Source organism: Thermobia domestica, chromosome 11, assembly GCF_964235325.1.
Source record: "Thermobia domestica chromosome 11, izTheDome1.hap1.1, whole genome shotgun sequence".
Classification (NCBI taxonomy): domain Eukaryota; kingdom Metazoa; phylum Arthropoda; class Insecta; order Zygentoma; family Lepismatidae; genus Thermobia; species Thermobia domestica.
The window spans coordinates 118,840,229-118,866,347 of NC_137464.1; the positions used below are offsets into that span (position 1 = coordinate 118,840,229).

A 26,119-nucleotide genomic window follows, 5' to 3' on the forward strand; every position below is an offset into this window, starting at 1 on the left:
ATATATATATATATAGATATATATATATAGATATAGATATATATATATATACGTCGTTTGACACCTACAGTCTCTTAAATGTATTTTTCCAGAGTTATACGTATGTAACTTATCTATGAATTTATCTATCTGTGTGTGTCTATTCAACACGAAACGTGGAAAAACGTAACCATAGAATGCACTGAAGCAACTAAACTTAATGCTGGGTGTTTATGGGACAAAAAGGAAAATCAACCATCATTATTCGACCTGCTTACACAAACAACAGGTCAATAGCCACCTTATTTCTTCTTCTTTTTTTCGTTCTTGTTGATTATTTCTTATTTGCCGTTGAATCAAAATATATTTGATTTATTGATAATTCCTAAGCTTAGCTTATATTTCAGTATATTGAATAACTTCATATTAAAATATGAAGTATTAGAACTCATATACATAATAAATTCATAATTTTCAAAACAAGAACAAGTGTTACATGATACATAAAATTAATGAAGTAAATTTTTTTAGTGCTATTAGGGAAAATATATGTCAAAAATACATTTTCCAAAATAGATAATTTCCATTTGTAAGTTATTATTAAAAGTTGTGCGTGTGATTCTGGGTTTAATTTGTGTAGGGTGTATATTGTTCTAGACCCATATTTCATACAATTTGGAAGTAAACGCTAAAACTAAATAGAGCGATTTTAACTTTTTTTAAAAAAAAATTGAGTGGTTTTCTGCCTGAAGGCACAGTCTAACCAAGGTTCGAACCAAGATATTTTACGAGGGATTGAAAGTTTTCCATACATACATACATAGTATATATATATATATATATTTGGTCTAGGAATTAATTCGTGCGGGTGGACAAGAGATGGCGCAACGAACGGAGCGTCCCACAGTTCCGTGTATCCACACATGTGTTGCAAACCCCTGTCATCGCGTATCGTTCGTAGTATAGGGCAGTGGATTAAAGCGTCAACAACACCAGTTTGTAGTTAAGTGAACATGGCGCAATTTGTGCCTGATAAAGTGTTTTTGCGGGGTGTCCTGCTGCATTACTTTAACATGCAGAAAAGTGCGACTGAAAGTCATCGTAGTTTGGTGGAAGTGTATGGTGACCATGCTCTAGTTGAGCGAACGTGTCAGAAGTGGTTTGCACGGTTTAGAAGTGGTGATTTCGGCTTGGCAGACCAAGAGCGAGCTGGACAGCCAAAAAATTTCAAGACGAAGAATTGACAGCATTGCTCGAGCAGGATTCGTGTCAAACGCAGGAACAACTTGCAGCAGCATTAGGCGTTGATCAAACAACAGTCTCCAAACGCTTGAAAGCCATGGGAATGATTCAAAAGATGTCACATTGGGTTCCACATGAATTGAAAGACAGAGACGTTGAAAGACGAAAAAACATTTGCGAATTGCTGCTTCAACGACAGAGCAGAAAGGGGTTTCTGCATCAAATTATTACGGGTGATGAGAAATGGATCCATTACGAGAACCCTAAACGAAAAAAGGCCTGGGTGAAACCAGGTGAACCAGGTCCATCACAACCAAAACGAGATATTCACTGTGCAAAGGTTATGCTGTGCATATGGTGGGATATGAAAGGTGTGGTGTACTATGAGTTGATGCAACCGGGTGAAACTATGAATGGAGAACGTTATCGACGACAATTAATGCGTTTGAAGCAAGCTCTGGCCAGAACACGACCAGAATGGGAGAACAGACATGATAAACTTATTGTTCAACATGATAACGCTCGCCCACATGTCGCAAAACCGGTCAAAACCTATTTAGAAAATGTCGGATGGGAAGTTTTACCCCACCCGCCGTATTCACCAGACGTTGCTCCTTCGGACTACTACTTGTTCGATTGCATGAACAATGATTTGATTGGACAGCGGTTTACTTCTTCATAAGATATCGAAACATGGGTCTCTGACTGGATCGCTTCCAAGGATGAGGACTTCTTTCGCCATGGAATCCGTACATTGCCTGACAGATGGGCGAAAGTGGTGGCTAGCGATGGACAATATTTTTCTTAAGGTATTTATGTATTTTGTGTTTGTACTACAGCTTCAATGTGTGCGTACCAACCGCACGAATTAATTCCTAGACCATATATATTAGGTATATGACTTTTTTCAAATTGAAAAGCCTGGGGTGGCAAACAATGAACATTTGGCTGCAAACCTCGAAAATGTCTTTGATTTTGTTCAATTGTAGAAAAAGCTCCCGCACCTACATTGATGCTATTTTAGCATTAGAAGAAAATTCGCCACTTATACAGTCTGCATTGGCACTGAATATTCTATACAGTACATTAGTAAAATGGTTTTAAATTTGTGAATTACTGTTAATGAACTTGCTGTTGAGATATTTGTCACTTTTGCAATTGTTGTGGTGCTCTTGCATCATTTCTCAGCTCGCTCGGCCACCATATTTGAGCGAGGCACATCCAGCATAGAACGTTCTTTTTCCAAGTGAGCAGAAAAACACTTTAAATCTTTAGGACACATTAGGTCGGAGATAGCAGCATGCAATTCATTGTATATGTCATATGTATAGTGCTGAATTGAAAACCGTAGCTTTGTCCATCTAGTTGCGATGAAGTCGCAAGTACGTTGTAGCTGATCTCTCCATTTTGGAAGGAGAAAAAAGGCAACCATGCATAGATTGCAAGTGACTTCCATCTATCATTGTTGAGGAAGGTAGCTTCTGCCAGTTCAACTGAGGCTACTTGTTCTCCTTCCGGTAAAAATTATATCCTTCACGAAGTTGAAATAGAAAGCGAAAATCATTTCTCCATTCTGGGTTTTCACGTGGCGGTACCTTTCCTGTGCTAGAATAGTTTTCTTGTAAATCCTCATACCCAGCCAAAACATCTTCAATGAATTGATAGTTGAAGCTGGATGACCGTGATTTTATTGGGAATACTGAATCCATCCAGTGTCGCAGAACCAGATCAAAAATATAATGCTGACATCCTATAAACTGAGGCTCATCGAAATCCATTTGTTTAAAATGTCTCTGGAGTCTAACAACAACATCACTTTTGTGCCCTATTTTCAATGCTGTTAAGTCAGAAATGATCATTTTAATATTCATCCATGCATTATACTCATCCAACAAGGCTTGCAGTAAGATATAGATGTTCTCGGCGGATCTGCTTTTACAAACCAAAACTCCAAGGCGAAGACTTCCTTCACAATTCTGCACTTGATAATCTTTTCTTCCTATTCTGGTCCCATCAAAATGCAAGCAGAGTTCCTGTTCACCGAAAATTTCTTTAAGTCGGTTCTTCATTGTTTCAGCTTCCTTGATCACTCGACGCAAAATCCCCAATTGCGAAGGTGTGGGTAGATTTATTTCTTCCTCAGCCAAGTTCTGAAGAACTTTCGCTGCTTATCTTGTAGGCAGATACAGTTTTGACACGAGTTTGGCTGCAGATTTTGTTGCTTGATACTTACGTTTCATAGGGGGAAGCAGTATGATACATTTCATACTTACGTTTCATTACGCTCTTCTGAAAATTCTTACGTTCTTGAGTATCACTGATACTCACATGTTGCACTTGGCTTGTACACCCACCAACTGAGCTACTTCGCCTTTTTGAAGGATGGATCGTTGATATAGAGGCAACTTTCGCGGTAGTGTATCCGACTCGGCCACCAGATTCAAGTTGTTTTCTATGCAATTCTTTGTCTTCACTGCAAATCCAGTTTCCTTTTTCTTTTGTAATATCGAAGACACTAGTGAGAGATTTTTCAAATACCTCATTCCTCCTTTTTCTATATTTTGCGAAAAACTGTATCAGCTTGGCAACTTTTGCTGAAATTTGCTGCATAGTAAGCAAAAGAAAATTCAGCTTTTCCCAAAGTCTACACAGTTCTTAAGAGATTATCTTTATTCTATCCGACTAACCCTTTCAGTTCATCGTACAACCCCAAATATCTACCATGTCTCTGTTTGTAGGCATTTTACACATATTTCACTCACGTTCGTTTTCATTTCTGGTATGCTGGGACGGCGTTTTCTATATGTCGCTAAATTCTGTGTTCACTTTTTTCCAGCTGATTCAACTGCTGATTTTGATCTTTTGGTTTTGAATGATATTTTTAAATCTAAAAACAGAGGAGATCGCAATCAGAAAGACAATTGAGGGAAGCATTGTTGCAAATACATATAAAAGCAAAGAATACTAAAGTTTTATCACCGGCAAATCAACCTACTAGGCTCTTAACACCAATAAAACTGATTTGCAAAAGTGTTTAATGTGCATATAATAGTATAAATTAAAATTTGGAAAATAACTTGTATCTAGGTTGCTTACTTATAACTTACAACAAAACACAATGTGTTATTTACATAGTAATCTTTGAATTTCTGCCTGCCAGATGGGTGATGTGAAGACAAAGATCTGTACATTTTGATTCTAAATATACGATAAATAGATTATCTTACCACAAGTTATATTATACCAATGTCTATTAAACCTTTCCTAGATGCCAGGCTTCTTTTCACTATCATGTTTTGCGAATATAAAATTCTTATCATATATCGTTTTTTTAAACTTGCCTCGCATATGACAATAGATTAGGTGCGGGACGTTTTTCCAACCCCGAACGAAAATAACGCCAGAGAACTAACGTATAGGCAAAAGTTCATTAATTACAATATCAGGAAAATTAAAATTTTGTAAAAAGTTAAAAAGTCATATCCCTAATATATATATATTACACAATGATGTACTCGTATATGAAGTGGGAGAAATATTTTCATGGCAAGGAAGAAATGCAAGGAATTTATAACTTAGATGAGACAGCAAGTAGATCAGTGGTAGGGTGGACAAAACTCTTTTTCTCTGGTTGTAAAAGGTACGTGGAAAAGTGAAAATTGGGGACCTAAAATAAAGAAATAAAGTCAAAATTGAGATAAGGAATAATATGTATAAAGATGCTGATAACTATGATTTTATTGCAAAAATATTGCTTATATATATAGACCGTATTGTTATTGAAGAAGAAAAGTGCATTTATCATAATTTCACAAATTTTGCGTGCTTATATCGTAGGATAATATCTGTAATAAAACATTCAATTAGTACATTTCCACATATTATCAGTATATGTTGTCTACAATTTAGCTAAACTTTGACCTAGAATAAAGAAATAATATTAAGAATTCTCATGTTAACTTAAGATGGCAAGTAAGTTTAAAAAAATTATTGTAGTTTTAAAATTTTTCTCTCCTATTTTTCAACTGGTACATTGTAAGCATATCAGTAGTATTTTTACGCTATCGTGTGTCTTCTGGATAACTTTAACAATTTTAGTGAATCTCAAGATGCTTTTCCATAAGAATCCTTTTTTTTATTTATTTTTTTCAGTATCTCTGAAAATATCAGTTTGTAGTGGTTACGGAATTTATCGGAAATCGTTCCGTTGAAAGTGAAAGCAGAGAAAGTAAAAGCTGTTTCAATTTTATTCTACCTATCCAATAGTAGACAAAAAAAAAGTTGAATTCCACAATCTAACAGGAAGTCTATATGCCAATAAATAAACAGATGACTGGAAGGATATATATAAAGATGAATTAGATATATAATGCTGTGAATCAGTGGCGTATATCTAGGGAAAAGCTGGTGTGGCTCACCCTCTACTTGTGTAGTGATATTAAAAGTGGATTCTGCTTACATTCAGTGTGTTCTATTTGTGATCTACATGTGACTTTTTTTTTTCAGTTCCTGGCGTAAGCATACGTGAGCTTATACGAGGATAAGTCTAAAATAATCCGGAATGCAGCTGTAACTTTTCTTACATTGTTCATACTGACCAAGGCCGGATTAACTCATCCGGGGCTGAAAAAATATATGGCCCCTGCTGACTTCGCCTAATACATTTCTGTGAAAGTACAGTAGGAATGTTAAGGGACTATGTTTCATATTTTTTACTTATTTTATCTTATGATTATGACGCCGGGGGTTCAGCAGCAGACTCAGTCGGATAAATCGACGCATGAGAAAAAGAGACTGTATCTTATATGACCCTTTTTAAACAGCCAGGTGAGATTTTGATCCGAGTGAAGGACCCGTCCACCTGGAGGCCCAGGAGACTACAGCACCCCTAAGTCCCTCCCTTAATTCGGCCCTGATACTGACCTCACTCCTCGTTTATTTTATTGTTATGCTGTTGTGGTCATGCTATGAAAGTTTGATCCTAATTACTCCATTCATCTTCCTTTTGTTGTAGATAAATCATGGCCGCTTCATTAGAAATTTACAACAAAGAGGAATAGGGAACTGTGATCCGGTTTTCTTCTTTCTGTCGGAAGATGTATAAGGGGCCGCAATCCATCAAAGACTTTTCGGCAAAATACGGGAACAGTGTCTTGTGGCAACGGTGTGTCTACGAATGAATTGCAAAATTCAAAATGGCCGCACAAGTATAATGAACGACAAGAATGTTTAATGTTTCAATGTTCAAGGATAGTGACATATTTTCCGGAATTCAGAAAATTCCGGAATTTTTCCGAAATCTGTAATTTTTCCGATTTTACTTTCCGGATTCCGGAAAGTAAAAATTCATGAATTGGTTATTCCTATTGTATATGTATTCTGTATCACCAAAAACTGTTAAAACAACTTGTTTACATTTAAAATTTGGGAAACAAATAAAATCCCACACCAAAAATCGACCTTCATTGTGACCAGCTTTCTGGAGAAAAAACTATTCGCTCACACGCATATGTGCGTGTACAATTTATCCATTGTTGATTTATCAAATAATCTCAACACTGCTATTGCTGATTAGTATTTTCAATCTTAATTTTATTTCAATATGCAGTTCTCATTAGTTTCATATTAGTACCTCTTTCATTTAAATTGATTTTTAAACAACTCTGCACCTGTTAAAAATGTTTAGTAGACCTATTTTTAATTGTTCTTAACATCATCTATAAAAATAAAATGTATGCCTATTAGATCAAAAATAATATTTAAAAATATTTTCCGGTATTAGATTTCAATCAATCTTTACCGCTTATCTTCGCGACCCCATGAAACACTCTCGCGACCCCCTAGGTATCGCAATCCCCAGGTTGAAAAACCGTGGTCTAATAAATAAATAAATAAATAAATAAATAAATAAATAAATAAATAAATAAATAATAAATGGTTTAGCTCTGCCAGAGACAGAGTCGACTTGGCTCGGCTCTACTTGTATGTTATACTTTATTTCTCAGTAACTATTGGTCGGATCTAAACCAAGTTTAGTGGAAAAGTAGCCAATCATCTAAGGAATCTATAGACTGCTTTATTTAATGTCCGAGCTCGGCCAGGGACAGGCTCGGCTTAATTCAGCTCATATTTGTAGTTCTGCTTCATTTCTCAGTATCCCTTGGCCAGATCTGAAGGAAATTTGGTGAGCTATTAGCTCATCGCCTAAGAAATAAAAGTCGTTATATTTGGCGAATTCGGCCACGGCAGGCGGCTCGGTTCCGCTCTGCTTGTATATAGTACTTTACTTCTCGTTAATTACTGGCTGGATCTCAACGAAATTTTGTGAGCATAGTCCATCATCTAAGGAAAAGAATTGCTATATTTGGTGGCTTAGCTCGGATAGGGTCACACTCAACTCGGCTTGGCTCTGTTCTGCTTGTATGCGGTACTTTATTTCTCGATAACTACTGGGCAGATCTGAACAAAATTTGGTGAGCAAGTATCTGATCGTCTAAGAATAAAGGTCACTGTATTTGGTGTTCGAATTTGGACAGTTAATAGACTCGGCTCGGCTCGGCAACAGAGGCTGTGTTACACATCTTTCATTCAGGGAGCTTCCGAGTTCGGTTCATCCATTATGTTCCCTTTGTTATAATCTATCTAAAAAAGAATTACATTGTTATGTTAAAGAAATACATAAGATTTAAATATATTTTTTATATGAAGTATTCTTCATATTTTTAATCTCTTTCTCTAAGGTATATATATCAAAATCGATTATCTGTGGTTAGAAATAGAAAGCATTAAATAAGAAAAAGGATATTTAAATTTTGTATATAGGCTGGTTCTGTGACGTGGGGACAAACTCTGAGTGGTAATAAACGATGACAAAAGAATCAATTTGAGAATCGGAATAAATGTCCAGAACTGCGTCGTTTCGGAAATGAGGCCGAAAGTTTGTCGCAACTCATAACTCGACAACGAGATGTCGAATTAAGGTTTGGTCAAAGGCAATGTGTATTATTACTATCTTAGATTTCATTAACGTAGGAATGAATTGGAACCTGGCCATATCTCGGAATCTCTTAATGTTAGAGACATGAAATTTGGTTTATGAACTTCTCAATTAAAATAATTAGAAATGTCATTCAATGTTTTCTGATATTTGATATAGAAGGGGAGAAAAAGGATGAGAAGGGAAAAGGAGTGGGAATTTCAGTTATTATAAGATGTCCACATCTCGGCTACAATTGTAATTAGATGGTTATATCTCGAAATTCGTTAAAACTAGAGACATGGAATTTGGAATTTAGACTCTTCATTTAAAATAATATACGTGTTTCAGCGTTTTTTGGCGTTTGCTTTAGAAGGAAAAGAAAAAGGTTGGAAGTTGCAATTGTTAAAATAGCATGATCATATGTTGAAATCCCTTAAGAGTAGACATTGTTTAAAGACGTGTTTCAGCATTTTAAAAAATGTTTTCCTTAGAAGAAAAGAGAAAGAGGGTGGCGGTTGCAATTATAATAGGATGACCATATCTCGAAATTCCCCAATATTAGACACATGTTAGAGATATGACAAGTACGAGTCTGCAGGTTGCAAATACGGGAATTTGGGGTCGAAGTGTCCATTTAGCCAAAGGCTTAGTAGACTATATATTCTACGTATATATTACTTGTGTATGTGAGCCCCCTTGATGATTTTCTGCCACGCCACTGACGTGGGTTAATAATTTCTTTAACATTTGATTAGAAATAACCAGGGGTTCTCGGTAAATTCTTTCTTTAGAATTGTGACTTCTATTATCGAAAAATCGATATTTTTTTGGTGTGACTAAAATAGGACTAGCGGTAGTTTGGTCTATGTGATATGTAACAGCTGTTGACAAATTTTAACAGTAGTCAGTTTAGCTTAGTTCATTTGCATTTCATATAGCTACCATTTCATTTTTCACGATTAGTTGAACAATGAAATGAAATTACTTTCAGTAGTCTTTCAAACTCTGTACATAGTACGCGCTGACATTTCTGACTTAAGTGACCCATTTCCCTGCATAAAATCGAAATATACTATGAAATCTTCCCTTTGTTATGAAATGTTTTCCTTTATGTATGATATTAGCAATATTGTATGATATTAGCAATATTTTACATTATGTATAGAGATACTTCAAATTTTATTAAAGTTATAGGCAGAGTCATACAAGCAATTCTAATTCTATAAATTTAAAAAAAGTGTACTTGATTGCGATTTGGAGATCCGTTTCTGCCTTTTTAATCTGTAGGTTTTCAATATGTTTATCCTGTGAAACGATTATTTACGTAATAATAAATGAATAATTCACAAATGCGCTATTCAAATGCAAATGTATAATGCACATTAGAAATGTGTTAAAATACCCTTTCCCATTTAAATACCCTACCCTGCTATTTAGAAATACATTATGTGCTAAGTGATACTTTCAAGGGATCAGGTTGGTGACACTATTGTATGATATTAGCAATAGTTCACCCATTATTATTATTATTATTATTATTATTATTATTATTATTATTATTATTATTATTATTATTATTATTATTATGTTTTTGTGGATAGTTAAAATATAGTTTACTGAAGTGTGGTGATGTGATTTTGTATATGAGTAAATGAATTTTTCCTACACTGTAGGAAATAAATAATACGGCGGCTTCAACTAAAATTTCAATTGGCCAAAGAAGTCTCACATTTATATAGAAATTATTCTATATAACTTTCATGAAGAAATATGTAATTAAATAAATTAATTTTGGTGTATTGTACAATTCTGATGACAAATGTAGTCATTGTGTTTGAAACGTCAGCTAAAATAAACTCTGGATGACATGAAACTTAGATGTATGGGATAGTCTATAGCAGTGCTATTCAACCGGGGGTACGCGAAGATGTTTCTGGGGGTACCTAATCCTAAAATAAACATTTTCCCAATATTTATTGAATTATCATAGTTTGGAAAAGTTTTTTTCTTTCCAATGGTTTCTCTGCGTTAACATCAATAAAGATGAAGCACAGAAATTGCTTGAATCCAAAATCAGCTCTGATTCTCGTCCTCTTGAAGATTCGACCAAGAATCAAGGAGTTGGAGTCCCGGCAACAAGCTCACAAGTAAACCTTACGTTTGGGTGAATCGAGTTGCTGACTGAGACACATATGAGAAAGTAGTACTAAATGTGGTCAGTATTTCAGTGAAGTTGTAGGTGCGAAGCTCCAGAGATTTAGGAGATACAGCTACCAGAACATCAAATGGAAGTACAGAATAGTCTTCATACAGTTGGAGGTAAAAGCTCTGTAAGACCTCTTGTAACGACAAAAGGTGAATAACAAATATATGGGTACATATTAGGACTAGGGTGAAGTCGTATAGTAAGGGTATACCTGACGGCGGCCATCTTGAAATCCGCCATTTTGAATTAAGGTTAAGTTTTTAAAATAGGAATAGGGTCATGTGATACATGATTTAAGGCGCAAATTTAATCAGAAGAACAATGGTGACGTTAATTTTGATTTACGTGCAATTGGTAAAAAGTTACAGGGAAATTAAATATTGTTGCAGCATATGTATTAGTCCTTTACCCCACTTTGTAAATTTTGTGTTCATGATAATAATTAAATAAAAAGCAGGTGGATAAATATTAGGTCTATGGTAAGAGTTGCCTTGATGGCGGCCATGTTGCCTTGATGGCGGCGGCGATGGCGGTAAGAGAGTGATTCCATTAACGAACTCGGACAGAATAATCGCTCTAGATATCTATTAAAATATTCCAAATTTTGCTTACATCTGTGGATATGGGATAAAGATAATCACAATTAAAGTTCTCGTTACCCATTAAGATATTAACGAATTGATTCCATTAAAAAACTGGTCCGATACAATTGTTCTAGAAATCTATTGCAAAAACAGAATTCAGAAATTTTCTTAAGTTACATATGTGAGATATGAGTTATAGATAACCTGACTCCAATAACACACTTGACCGAGAAAACCTCTGTAGGCTTGCAAAAGTGAGTTCAAAAAATAGAATTGCAACCCTCAACTGCCCGGTAAGGCCTCCCATTGCACATCGACTTTTGTTTCCCGCACGTGATGCGAGAAAATTAATAATTTTGTTAAAAATAAACTTTTTAACTGATAATGTTCTACTGGTTTACATTACTATTCCTCAAGAACAGCTGCGATATTCATTCTTCAATTGTTATAGGTCTTGTAGAAGAGGGAGAAGAGTGCGACTGTGGTCACATATCCGAATGTGAGGAGCGTGATGCCTGCTGCGTTCCCCGAGGAAAACAGCAACAGTGTCAGGTGTACCGGCAGCGTGGATATCAATGCCATCCAGCTCAGGGTTCCTGTTGTAATAGCGATTGTACATTCAACAATTTTTCTCATTTGGCCATTGTAAGTATTCTCTCCTAAACGATTTGGAATATTTGAAGGGTAGTATAAATAGCGATATTGATACCACATAAATCATTAGGAGCAGTGATGATTGAAGGAGGTGGCCCGGCGGATGTTTTCCCGGAGCTTTTTCCTGATCGTGCTGTACCTTCGTTACCAGTATTTTCATAGTACGTCTTTCAGCTACCATTTACTCAAATTTCTCCTGGAGAAAAATCTTATGAAATCATCATTAATTAGGAGTGATTCGTTGAAATCTTGATTAGCAATAGGAAACATGGTTCCTTCTTGTTTCGCAGAATACCTTGTCAGTGTGCAATATTGCCAAGTTTACCCATTCATGTTTCGCAGAATTGCATAAAAATTTTGGTAGCACCTCAATATTAGAAATATTTGGCGAAAGAAACAAAGCACCAACATAAACTTAAAGAGGTGCAGCTCGCAATAGAGCCTCGTTGCAGAAGTCCAGTCGTGATTTACTGCAACAAGAACAAATTACAAACACCCAGGCACATAAATAATAATTTTAAAAAATTGCATTGAACAATAATGGCATGAACCTTTATAAATTTAGTGCACACTTGCGGCTCTTAATACACTTTGTCTTCATTGGACTGTAATTTCAACCATCCAAATGAATGCAATGAGATACTGCATTAAAGTACGGAATAAGACCAACCTCGTCATACCTAAACCTACACTAACAAACTCGAATACGACTGTCTAAGCGTCCCCACAATCTTCTCCGCAAAGCTAAATTGCCTACTTCCAACAGCCTCATTCTCGCACTGTTCTTGCTTCAAAAGTAGAATGAATCTGTATATATGATTTATGTCTACTTCCTATTAAAATTGAAATGTTAAACCTCGGCATTGTTCATGCTTTTTTTCGCTATTGTTATCAAATTTGATTCGTATTGCTATGAAACATTAATAAAAATATAATTAGTACAACGTAACTAGTCAAATAACAATCCAATAAAAAAGTAAATTTTCAAATATTGCTGTATTTACGGGTGGAAGGTTGCATTGAGTTTGTCAGCATAAGTGTCCACCAAGTAGTCTAGTAAAACTTATGGCTCTGCGAGGTCGGTGCATCGTTTTGTATATATGGAAGTGCATCAGGAATGTCTTAAGAGGAACTAATGGAAGGCATCTGGTCTAACCCATTTCCTCATATAATTATCAGCGTTATAAAGTGGAACCAACCCAATATTTTGTACCTTTCTCCATATAGATGGGTAAAATGAATCAAACAAATGCGTAATGTCGCTTGCTGGAATGTTTCTCTTGTAGCATTTATTGCGCTTGTTCAAAGTGTCATAAATTCTTGCACACGAAACTGGAAGCAACAATCTTCAGCTTTTTAATTGATTTTCTGATGCAGGGTTTACAATGACTGACTTTTGCTTTGTAATAAGCAGAAGAGGAATGGAAAAATGTCCGAAATACTTTGCGTGCAATGCATTTAACTGTGAAAATAGACGTGGACAAATTTTAACAGTTCCATCCATCACTACTTTTTCTTTCCTTTCACTTTACAGTTTCCTTTCACTTTACGGTGTATTGATATACCAACCATCTTGACTTTCTCAGTAATATATGAAATAACCTGTTTGTTACTTCCAATTTGTATACGTGATTGTAACATTACGATAGAATCAATTTCTCAACATGTAATACAAATATCGGCGTATTTCTGGTGCAGTAATCTCTCCACAAACTAATATAAAAAATAAAATCTTTAATTCTTTGAAACAAGAATACATGCATTGGATTATTTTTCTGTTCTTCGAAACTTGGCAACGCTGAGAGTGAAAAACCAGTTTGAATTCTTTTATGCGAAATAGGAACACAGATGGAAGCAGATCTATATAATTAGGATTTTTTGTTATTATTTGAAAGTAGTATTAATTAAATATAACTCTAAATACAAAATTTCTAAGTGTGGTTTGAATAATAATTTATTTAAACCCATCTAGAAAAAGATAAACGTTAACAGTTCTACTTTATAACTATAAAGACCCGAGCTTGAATACAGGGTTTGAACGTCCTTAAGGAGTCAATGATTTTTTCTTATCTCTTACAGATAAAGTCTAGGTCTATATTAATTATACTTACAGTGTAGAATGACGTAGAAACTGTATTTCAAAATGTATTAACAAAGAAATTAATAATGAAATTAATTATAATTGAAAGCCCATACACCGACCATTTAAGTTAGTATTGTAAATTTGAATATATGGGCGGTCCAGAATGGTGGAAACACCTAATAACAGGAAAATGTTTGAGGACACATCACTATGACATCTTCCATCTTGAATTTTATGCAATTGTCTCAAATGGAAATCACAATGTATGATATGTCATTTTAATAGCATTTTTTGTAGAAATTGAATGACAATGTTATTTTTGCTCTAGTTTTAAACATTACGAAGTTATAACTGTTTATTTATATCGGTACAGGCGACTTAAAAGCAGGAGATGGCCTTGATACATGCATAGCGCATTCAGATCGTGCTCATTTCTAGAGAAAGAAGCACCAGAGAGATTACAGACGATTTTAGCGGCTGTCAACCGGAAAAGACTCCGATCAGCAACGGTACTGCCTTCAAAGTGTTGAAGAAATTCCAAGAAACTTGATATGTGGTAGATCGACCCAAGAGTGATAGACCACGCACGACAACAGATGAGGCAATAACTGTGGCATTGTTGGCATCATTGAGTAAAAGTCCGAAGAGAAGCACATGTAGTGTAGTCCGTAAAACAGTGACGACGCCAGAGGGGGGGCAAGGGGGACGAGCGCCCTCCTGGTGGCTATTTCTGCCCCCCTGACTGCCATCCAGACTGCCCCCCCTGACTCCTACAATCATAAAACATTTTACATATAGTATTTTATATCAGTATCTTAACCAATCTCATTGTCAAATTGTAGTCTATTTTTCATGCATTTACTATGTGGCAAATTAGTCCTCAAGCTTTCTTCTTTGAGCGTCTGGGTATGCACGCATATTTTTGTTTTCTAATTTTGCGCCTTTTCCGGTAAATTTTAGTTATAGTTCTTTCTTATGAATTTTAATTATTGTGCCTAGCGAACAATAGCAGATTTGGTCCATTTGTTTTCTTCTCATTAGATCAACTTCGGTTAGAAACAAAAGAAAGGTAAAACCAATTACATAACTTGTTTGTATTTATCGAGATTTGAAGTTTTCAGTTTCATATTTTGCTTTATTTAAAGGCCCTATACTTCTATTTCCTGAAACATTATTCTCGGCTTTCAATATTCAGAGGATGGGCTTATAACAGCTTCATTTGCGACTACCAGGGCTTATTTTTTGAAGAGGATAAAAAGAGTTGTATTTTCCCTTCCTGCAAATGATAATAATAATAAATGTAGGAATTAAATTGATTATTTATTTAGCTCCCAAAAAAGGTATTGTCAGAGTGCTGATCTTTAGTTAGTAATTGGTATGCACTACTGCTCCCTTACTTATTTTGTTTCAAAGTACTGATGTGACGTTTACCATATTGACTAGTAATGTACGAGGAGCTGCTGAAAAATTCGTAGCCCAACCTTGAAGGAGTGCACGTGGTCTTCTACACTTCCCCCGAGAGTCAATATACTACCTTATAGGGGTCTATAGTGTTCCAGTTTTTGCAGAAAAGTTTAAAAAAAAATCTGGAGACTTCCTCGCACTACTGTCCGTAGCACTACCCTTATCAGATCTAAAATAGCGTCCTTTCAAGTGTTATTTAAGTTGGAAAATAAGTACAGGCAATATTTAGACGGAGCGAAATCTGGGGAATAAGGATGATGATCTAGACATTGAAATCCTAGATTATGCAGTGCCAATTGTGTTCGCAGGGACTTGACGGACAGGTGTATTCTCCTGAAGGAACATAATTTCTTTCTTTTCATTTTCCGCTGTGTTGAACTTCGATTTTTTTTTTTTTTTTTTTTTAGTTTTGTGAGTAATATAGAGATTCTGGATTGAATATCTGACCGTTGCGGAGGCAGTCTATGAGTACGACTCCATATTTCTACTTATCTCAGAAGAATGTTGCAGTTTCGCAACCTACGTCTGTCTTGAACTTCGTGGGGCGAGGAAGAAAAGAGTGCTACTACTCCATTGACTGTTGTTTCGTTTCAGGATCATAGTGGTACAACCATATTTCGTCCATGGTTACTATTTGTGAGCGAAATGATCAGCATTACAGTCAAATTGGAAGAATACTTCTCTTAATGCCGTCACTTTTTTATTCTCCTGACAGATTTTTTGGGAACCCATTATGTCGAGAACTCGCACATACCCAAGCCATTCTGAACTATGATACCGACGCGTTCCAAAGAAATGACCACAATCTCTGACAGAAGTTTTGCTGAGACGGTAAAAACTATGGAAGGGGGTTGCAGCCAGACCTCAGATTATAATAAGTATATCGTGAGTTTACTATACACTTTAAAAAGTATATAAACAATAGTTTAAATTATTTTTGTCACTCAAAATCTGGGGTGGCCTAGGCCCCCCGGCCCCGAGCTATATCCATCACTGGTTGAAATGCTGAAATTCTAAAGAATAAGTCACAAATTGCATCCATGATTTCGGGAACAGTCACTGCTTTTAGACATCCTGTATGTAAAGCATAATTTGTTGAGAAATCATCACGTTTAAATTAAGCCACTCACTTCTTCACCACTTATTTAACGGAGGAGAGTATCGTAGTGCTTCACTGATTTCCTCATTAGTTTACTTCGGTGACTATCCTTGGTGGAACAAAGGAAGGATTTAGGATTTTGATTTCAGGGCTTTCGGCATCTAAGACAATTTAGCCCGTCACGTTTTGAGGGATGACTCCCTCAGCGAGCACACTATCCGGGGAAAGGGAAGGAAGAAAGGATTGGGAAAGGAAGGAAGCAGCCTGGGACCTATAAGTTAGGTACCACCCTGGCATTTGCCTACACTGAGAAAAAAAGAACTAGGATTTCCGTGTGGATACATCGTATTTACGAGGGTGCGCTCCTTAAGTAATGTAATTTTATGTATAAAAGTACAGCAGGTGGGAACACCATGCCAAGTCTGGAGTTCGGGGGCTGGATTTCATGTTAAAAACATATTTCCTCTCTTTCCTTGTCACAGAATAATATGACGTCTTATTACTCTCGTAACGTAGGGAATCACAGCTTTAGAAAGAACCAAGAGGGAACAGTCGTAGAAAGGTGGTAACAACATTATGTACGTAAGTTACCACAGTCGGAATGGCTATGGCGCTAATACTAGATTTGAAATGGTGGTCCCACAATACAAAATTTTCGCTGGACGGTTTCGTAGAACGTACTACGGATGAAACAACATTACGTAATGTTGTGACGCGCGTAACCTGGTAAAAACAGCATTTACATGCCGACTGGATTATGTATTTTTCTCCGAGTAGTAGCAATGAGGAAAACCCAGGAAAACCTCATTCAGGGTGGCTGGCTTGAAAAAGCGTTTTACACTTTTTCGACAAAAACGTTATAACAGTTGTGATCTGGATGTTCGTGAAATTCGTTGTTTGGGCACACATAATCACTTCAGAGACCTGAGAAAGCAATAAAAGTTTTATTATTAATATGAAAATTTGTATTTGTACATACAGAGATATATTTTTCAAAACTACAGTTTCATCTTTGTACCTAGTACCTACATTCCTTCTGGGTTGGACAACGAAATTTTCAGCAGCAGCCCCTCGTAAATTATACAGGATGCGGCAGAACCAACTAAGCAGTTTTAAGGAGCAATAAAAAGTAAATCTGGATATATAGATAAAAAATATTTTTATTTTCTAAATTAGTACAATATACCATTTTACATTCATTTAGTTTTGAAAATAATGTCCTCAAGATGGCGGCCGTTAGCATCAATACATTGTTGTAGACGATCCATGAAGTTTCGAGCAGCTCTTGCACACATATCGCGGGGTATGGCATTTACTTCGTCAATAATCCGCTGTTTTAACTCTGGTAGGGTGTGAGGGCGGCTTTTGAAAACCTTTTCCTTCAGATGTCCCCAAAGAAAGTAGTCACAGATGACCAAATCTGGTGACCGCGCAGGCCACTCGACATCACCCCTCAAAGATCGTTGTGTAGCGATCACAGATCTGTTGTTTTCATAATAAGCGCGAACGGCAAACCCACGATGTGCACCGGTCCAGACCATATTAGCTACTGAAATGGGGTCAACGACTGAACAAAGGCAGACCACGTGCAACTGCCTACCCCCACCACAGCTCTCGCGGTAATGGATAGAAACTGCTTAGTCGGTTCTACCGCACCCAATATATAGTACTAGACGAATGTGTTACTTGTAGCATACGCGAAAGTAATTCAATTTGTTTAGGCTTCAAAAGTTGCACTAGTTGTGCAGACGTTACTTATTTCTTAGTTACAAATTTTACTTGAAATCATATAGGTCTAATATAAAAACAACAACGAAATATACTATGTAATGTAAAGTACATCAAAAGATAATAAATGTCATTTTTGGTGTGGAAAAAAGCCGCCCCCCCCCCCGAAAATGTATCTGCCCCTCCTTTGCCCCCCTAAGAACTTAAAGCTGGCGTCGTCACTGCCGTAAAAGTGGTGTTAGTCGTACCTCAATCATAAGCATTATGCCAATGACACTCTTATGAGCTCGAACATTATTAATACTTTACAGAAGATGATACAAATAGTCGTATGGACTGGGTAAAGAACAACTACGACAAAACCTCACATTCGCTTCTGATAATTGTCAACTGATGATACAAACTTTTACATGTCGCTAGCATGGAGTTGCCCCACCCTATTATGGTAACTGTGCCCGTGAGTACCTCAATCACTATTTTCCTCATGACGGGATATGTAGACGAGGTACTGTCGAATGCCTCGCTCTTCTGACCTCACGCCATTGGACTACTACCTGTGAAGTCACGTGAAGTCAGTTGCGTATATTTAGAAAATTAAAGATATTCATCAACTAAAATAACAAATTGTGGGCGCATGTTCCAATATCACAGTCTACAATTTTCTCAATGTTTTGGTGACTAGGAAATTAGAATGCATTTGCAACCAACAGGAATGGGCACATTGAACATGTTTTGAGCAGTGCGTGATCCTAGTCCATGCACTACTCAAGACATGTTTCAAGATATGGCTTCTTTGCAGGGTACTATAGAAAGCATAACTTCATAATAGTTAGAGCTAGAGCAAAAATAATAACGATATTCAATTTCTACGAGAATTTACTTTTAAAATGATGCATCACAATGGTATGATTTCCACTAATTTCTACATTAGTAAAAATATTGATTAATTACTTGAAGTTAAACATGTCTTTCTAGTCAGATTTATATAGAGAGGACTTACTTTAAAGTGCAATCAAAAATAATATTGAGTGTTAAAATGACCAGAAATTCGGAACTTACACGATAATATTTACGTAATTAGTGTTATAATTTTTATGCCTTTATTATAATTCTGTATAAGTTATGATTTTTCCATTTCAAAATTAGAACAAGAAATACATGTAATATTATATTTGTTAAGATAACTTTTTAAACAGTGTTGATTTCAAGGGATGATCTCTGGGGGACCTGCACATATTATATTTTGTTTTTAGCTAGGGGGCTTTAGATTTGCAATTCGTATAATGTTCCTTTTTAATCCAAGGAAAAGGATTTGAAAGGAAAGGAGTCCCAAAGAGTTATCCAAAGAAGTGTTCAGTCTCCGGAAAGAAGAAAGAAAAAAAGCCCACGTATTTCTACACCCACGCTATTTATTCATGATCCCTTAATTATGAGTTTGCAGATCACTGACAGAGCCTTCTAAATGCGCGACTGTCTCCTTAAATTCTCCTTTCATTTCTGTTCTAAGATTTGCTACATCTCGTTTCATCTGAATCACAGCTATTCTTACATCACAAGCTAAGACATATTTCTTTCTATCCACGCTTTCTGGTTATTAAAACTGGTTCAATTACTACTTTTTTCCCTGTATTTGTCTCTTCCTAGACATTATCACTGTCTCCATTATGTTCAATGTTTTCGCTATTTCGAGTCACTTCTGCTGGTTTCTAACAACACCATAACGGTCTTCTATGGTATAATTTCACTCGATTCACACTATTTTGTTCATTACTCTCTTCAAAATCTACACACCAATCGCGATTCCACACTACTATTTCGGCGCTCATTTCCTCAAATTTTTCATCTAGGATTCCGGCGTATCGACAATGTGACCTTCCTCCACATTTCAAAAGACCATGACAAAGAGTCCTTCCACAGTGTCATCAGAATACACGACTTAACAGTGTCTGTTTCATCATGTTTCCCCACTAATTTATACTTCTTCGGCATACACAGTTTTTTACGAACTCTTTGGTTCCCTGAAAAGTTGAACCCCAGATAGGGATGCGCACGAGACAAGATTTGTGGCTGTCTCGTCTCGAAAATGTGCTGTAAAAGGGATGTCTCGACTCCAAAAATGTACATTTCTCTATTGGAAGAGCCGTGTCTCGACTCGAATTTTGTCAGGAAAATCCTATCTCGTGCGCATCCCTAGCTCCAGAGTTTCAGTATTAATCTCCATTTTGCGTATACATGCAGTTTGTGTATGAAATATGCTATTTTTATGTTGTCAATGACAGTACAATACCCGTGACTGTGCACACCAAATATATTGAATTCAAATCATAGGCAAATTCAGGCGGGCGAAAGGTCGCTTGCCCCTAGCGTCACAGGCACTAATGTTGGAAAAATCTGGATTTGTTAATAAATAAAACTAAAGTAAGTCAATATACTGCCCCCAGGAGTCCTTCCTGGATCCGACACTAACTCAAATAATTTTATCTGAGAAGGAGTTTTGAAGAACTTTTTAAAAATTATTTTCAAATTTACGTATTTTAGCAAATAAATTAACTACTCATTACATATTTTATATCCCCTTCTTAGATTATCTGTCCTAACGAACCGAATGCAGCAATATTGTTCCAAAAATAATTATATTACGTATAGGCCTATAATGACTCGCTCGTAATGCTGGTAATAGTGGTGAGAAAAACAATAAACGTTGTTAATCGGAATTCACTACATGAACCAATTAATATTAAAAGTTTTTAGATCGAAACTTAGGGTCTAACTATCAAGAGATTAAATGGAAAATAATAGTCTTTTTCTATTGAAATATGACTGGGGCAACATATTTTTGGAATCGAATTGAATTGATGCGAAGTCCAACGGGCACAATTCGTAACGATTTGCGTCAACGCAATGCAAACTTTGCGATTTCGATTGTGAGAATCGGCATAGCAGTTATAATGAATGACTTTTTCAATCTTTTGCGTTGCGTTGGTGTACGCAGATTTCTTGCTAAGGCTGGCACGGAATGACCACCCAAGTGAAAGAACAGACTTCTAACTTAAACAAAGATTTTGAAAGCAAGAAAAGAAACTGTTCTTTCTAAATTGGGATGTATGGTCTTAGATAACGCGCAGTATTTTCTTTCTTTCAGCTAGGATCGGACATGAAGCAACATCTTGCATGGGGAGAGGACATTGTATATCATTAGGTCTTAGAGCTATGAATGATTGATTTTGCAAATAGACGGCAACACCAAGTCTATTTGCCCCATAATGACTTCTAAACCTAAGAGTATAATATTTTTAAAACACGATCACTCAGCAAATGGGATAATTCTTACTCCGGCTTTTTTTCATAGCATTTTATTTAAAGGAATAAAATTAAAATGTAGATATGATACAGGAACTCAATTTTGATATGTAACATATGTATTTCAAATTAATCGGGAAATTGCGAAAACGAGCTACAGAGTGTGATTACTTGAGACAATTAAAGAAAGAAAATAAAGATAGAATTGGTTATGAAGCACGAATTACAGAAATACAATTAAATAAAAAAAGATTGAAGAAAGAAAATAAAAAGTAGGTGGCAAATTCTTCTTGCTTTTGTTTTACATATAAATCATTTTTTTCTCGTTCAAAGCGGCATTTCGTTCTTTTTCTCTCTATATATGTGACTACACCATATGCTGCTTAAACCGTAGTTTATTGGCTCAATTGCAGGGAAGGGGGCAGGCCGGTAGCCAGCCCAAAGATGTAAGGGAGCCCGATCCAACCACATTATAGTTCATCGCTATATTATAGTTCATTTGCAAGTCTATCGTGAAAATTTTAGGGGGATCGGCCCCCCTAGAGCACCTGGATACGGACCTGGAAGAGGGATGGCAAACTTCGGGCGAAAGTGTCCCAGAAGTATTCTTGAAAGAAACATTGTGCATGTCTCAATTGGTGAAATGGAATTAACTGCAAGGGAGCACTGTGATGCATGTTGAAAGACATGTACGCGCGGCTGTTACAACTGTGACTTCTTAAACTTAAAAAGTGAAGCAGGTAGTTCATAAGCATATGCAGTGTATAGTTTATAACGAGCCTTGTGATCTTAAACATAACATTTTTAACGATTTAAGCCATTTGGTGGTACATTGGTAATGGAATCATCACTGGTAATAGGGAAATGATTTTCGGACAGTATTAATCCCAAGATTGCATTTTCTCTGGGTGCGATCATTTTTGTTATTAATTAAGTAGGATATACTAGTATCTCCAACCAAATATATCGCAACCATGCTCAATTTCGCAGTATATTTTCTGGTTTGGATATATATTATCAATTAAAAATTAACAAATAATAACATACTAGATTATTTGATAGGTCCATTCTAACATAAACAGATACATGTTTTATGATCTTTTTGCTTTTAGAAATTTAGTAATTTTTCCTTGAAGCTGAGACTACGATTGGTCCTCATTTCGCAATAGACCTGCCTAATTTTCAATATATATATATAGGGTGGTCCGGAAGTGAGCGTACCCCTAATTGGTGTTTTCTGACGGTTTTAGGTTTTACCCATATTTGTTTAGTAACATTGCTTGGCTCAACTGGAAGAAAATGGTATCAAAGACACTGTTGTGATACAGCAGGATAGAATACCAGCGCACTTCGCGATTCACGTGCGCAATTACCTGAATCAGATGTTTCCTGCCCGCTGGATTGGAAGAGGTTGTGCATCTTCACCAGCTCCCTTTAGCTGGCCTCCAAGAAGTCCTGATCTACCGACACCAGTCAATGCTCTCTGGGGTTTCATAAAGCAACAAGTAAGAAGTACTCGATATCACACAACGCAAGAATTACAACACGCCTTCACCCTCGTGACTCCGGAATATCTCCGCAGAACATCTGCGAGAACTTCGCGCAGAATTCAGCTGTGTTATGACATGGATGGTGATCATACTGATGTTTATGACTCTTGATACTTCAAAGTAACTGTGTGCAGACATTCTACCATAACTAACACTATGCTGTTGAAACTAAAGGGACGTACGCCTACTTCCGGAACACCCTGTAGTATATAGTTAGTATCTAATTAATTTATTATATGCATTGCTTTAGCCGGGAGAGTCCAGATTTAAATCCTCTGTCCCCTCCGAAATTGTGCAAGATTCCGGTTGTCTCGGTTTTATTTCAACACATATGTTAATGTTCATGCAACATGTAAAAACTACCGCTTTTGTTAGTCATCGATGCTAATAGGAATAATCTTTCAGTCACTTTTGTGAGTGTTTAATTATTATTTAATTAATTCTGGTATTTCAAATGAGAATTTAACCAATTATCTTCTTCACAGTCTCCCTATCACAAAAAATGTCATAGTTGTATCTATAAATAGGCTACATAAAGGTTACGTCCAAGATTTACACGGTAAATCCAAGAACTGTTTATTAAAGTTCGGTGACGTGAGCAAGGACGGATCCAAGGGGGCTCATAGGGGCTATAGCCCCCCACTTGACCCTCAGGTATACACTGGAGAAAATGGACTTCAATCCTGTTTTACACTGGATAAAGCGGCAAACTATGGTTTAGCCCCTCCCTTGATCATATCCTCGATCCGCCACTCGACGTGAGCATTTAATGATCACCACCAGGCTTCCCAAGACGATGTCCATTCCTTTACGTAGGGAAATTGTAAAATTTCCAATAATAATTTTAAATGTTGAAAAGCGTTTATTCAGTTTGTATTTCATTAACAAAACATCCAACAATGGTAAATGCTAAATTTGATTTAGAGTTTTGCGTTCCTTTCAGCAGTGAGACTATATGAGACGTAGACTTACAGTTTACCATGAGATCCAAACCACATTAGATCTACTGGGAATCAGGGGTAAAAGTGTGGGGGGAACGCGGGGGAACGTCCCCCTCCCACTTCCAGAAATTATCTGTACCGTCCCCACACTTTCTAAAAAAAATTACAATGGGCAAAGATAGGCATGGGGGACGGTGTGACATCATGCGTCTCCCTACCTTTCCAGATCCACTTTTACCCTTGCTGGGAATCAAACCTGGGTATCCCAATCCAAAGGAGCGTACACTAGCCTTTTAGCCATGAGGAAGCTCATGTACTAAATTTGAGAACGTTACTGAGAAAGAGCTTTTTATTACCAAAATTCTCTGCATATTTTTACTCGTATCGGGGCTCAAAAATAAACGTATCATCGAAATTAAGCCTGTAATGAGCTTCCAAGTGTGGCTACAGAAACTTTGAGTATACTAGTGGAACTTTCCCATTTCTCCTCTACATTTACAAATATATAAATTTATGCTCAGTGGCGAATGAAGCTCGGGGCCGGGGGCTCTAGGGCCCCAGTTTTTTAAATGACATAATTTAAACTATTACTTATACAGATGGTGGTCAGAAAAATGGAAACACCTGAACGAAATTGCAACTTACCAGATTAATATGGTGTCGGGCCACCTTTCGCCTTCAGAACAGCCTTGATGCGAGGTGGGATGGAGGCACAGAGGTCGTGAATGGTAGCAAGTGGAATTTTACACAATTCCTCGTGCAGGGCATCGGTCAGTTTTGTGAGAGAGGATGGAGGTGGAAATCGTCGCCGGAGTCGTGTTTCCAAGACTGACCACATATGTTCAATTATGTTGAGATCTGGGGATTGGGCGGGCCAGGGGAGGTGTTGAACTTCATCCCGATGTTCCTCAAACTACGCTGCAACAACGCCAGCTGTGTGAATGGGTGCATTATCATCCTGGAAGATAGCGTCATTGTCCGGGAACTACATCCGGATCATAGGATGCAAATCGTCTCCTAAAATTGTGACATAATCGTTGGCAGTGATTCGTCCGCTAAGTGTGACCACAGGACCCAATGAAACCATGATATGGCGGCCCGCAGCATCACCGAGCCGCCGCCATGTTTCACAGTTGGGCGGAGACACTGCAGATCATAAGCTTCTTTGGGCGTTCTCCACACATAAACATGGCCCGTGGTTGGGAATAGGGTGAAGGATGACTCATCCGACAATATCACACGTTTCCAAACCTCCAAGGTCCAAGTGGCATTGTCGCGGCACCACTTGCGGCGTGTGAAAGCGTTATGGTCCCTGATGTGATGAGCGATTTGGCCCGTGCAAAACGGCCACGTAAGTTCTTGTCATGTAATTCGCGGCGGACTGTGATTGTCCAAACAGGGTGGGGGAGGTGCTGATTGAGTTCCTCCGTCACTTGTTCCGCAGTGGCACGACGGTTCTGCGTGACAATGCGCTTTAATACCCGCCGTGACCTGTCAGTCATGATTTTCTTCCGCCCACTGTTCCGCTTCCCCAATGTGGTTTTCCCGTGGGTTGTGTAGGCCGTCATCACCTTCGACACTGTCCCACGCGACACACCTAACACAGTAGCCACTGCCGTCACACTCACTCCACATAACCGCGCACCAACAATTTGCCCTCTTTGAAAATCTAAGAGGTCTCTCATTTTACACTACCTCCGTCTGCTGCAGCCACTGAACACTGCTGTTCCACTGCGCCTGACGTAGTATGGAGACCGACCTAACACACCACCACCAGCGGTCCGGCGCTGCGGGCACCACGACTCCACTGCCAACTCATACATCTGACGTGTTGCCAACTACAGGTGTTTCCATTTTTCTGATCACCATCTGTATATATTTTTAAGTTTACAGTAAACTCATGATATACCGGTACTTATCATAGTCTGGATTCTAGCTGCTCCCACTTTTTTCCTTCTAGATCCGCCACTCCATACGAGGGCTGACAATTAAGTCAGCGTACTCGCCACCATGTGTGACGGAGGGCAGCACTATACAAGCAGTTTTGTATTTTCCCAGATTTCAGAATCATATAGCAGTGTTTGCGTTGAACGTGACAGTTTCATGCTGACGGTGTCTGCACTGTTGTGAATGTGTTATGACGTCAAAATCCCAGAGCTAGAATTGGAGAAACGAACAAATGTCAAATTTTTGGTTAAGCTTGGAAAGGGCAACGAAATACATGAAATGTTAGAGCACGTGTGCGGCGAGAATGCCATGAAGAAAACAGTACTATACAAGTAGGTTAAACGATTTTCGGAGGGGACTGAT

The 26,119-nt window shown here is 37.3% G+C and overlaps 1 protein-coding gene across 2 annotated transcripts in view; it reads left to right on the top strand.

The window, feature by feature from the left end:
- LOC145664400 (disintegrin and metalloproteinase domain-containing protein 10 homolog) overlaps nt 1-26,119 on the top strand; it is a 184,471-nt gene that overhangs the window by 152,821 nt on the left and 5,531 nt on the right. For both annotated transcript variants that reach the window (XM_081731071.1, XM_081731070.1), the window contains exon 3: nt 11,442-11,635. In XM_081731071.1, coding sequence (XP_081587197.1) covers nt 11,442-11,635 — 194 coding nt within the window. The remainder of the gene's footprint in view (nt 1-11,441; nt 11,636-26,119) is intronic.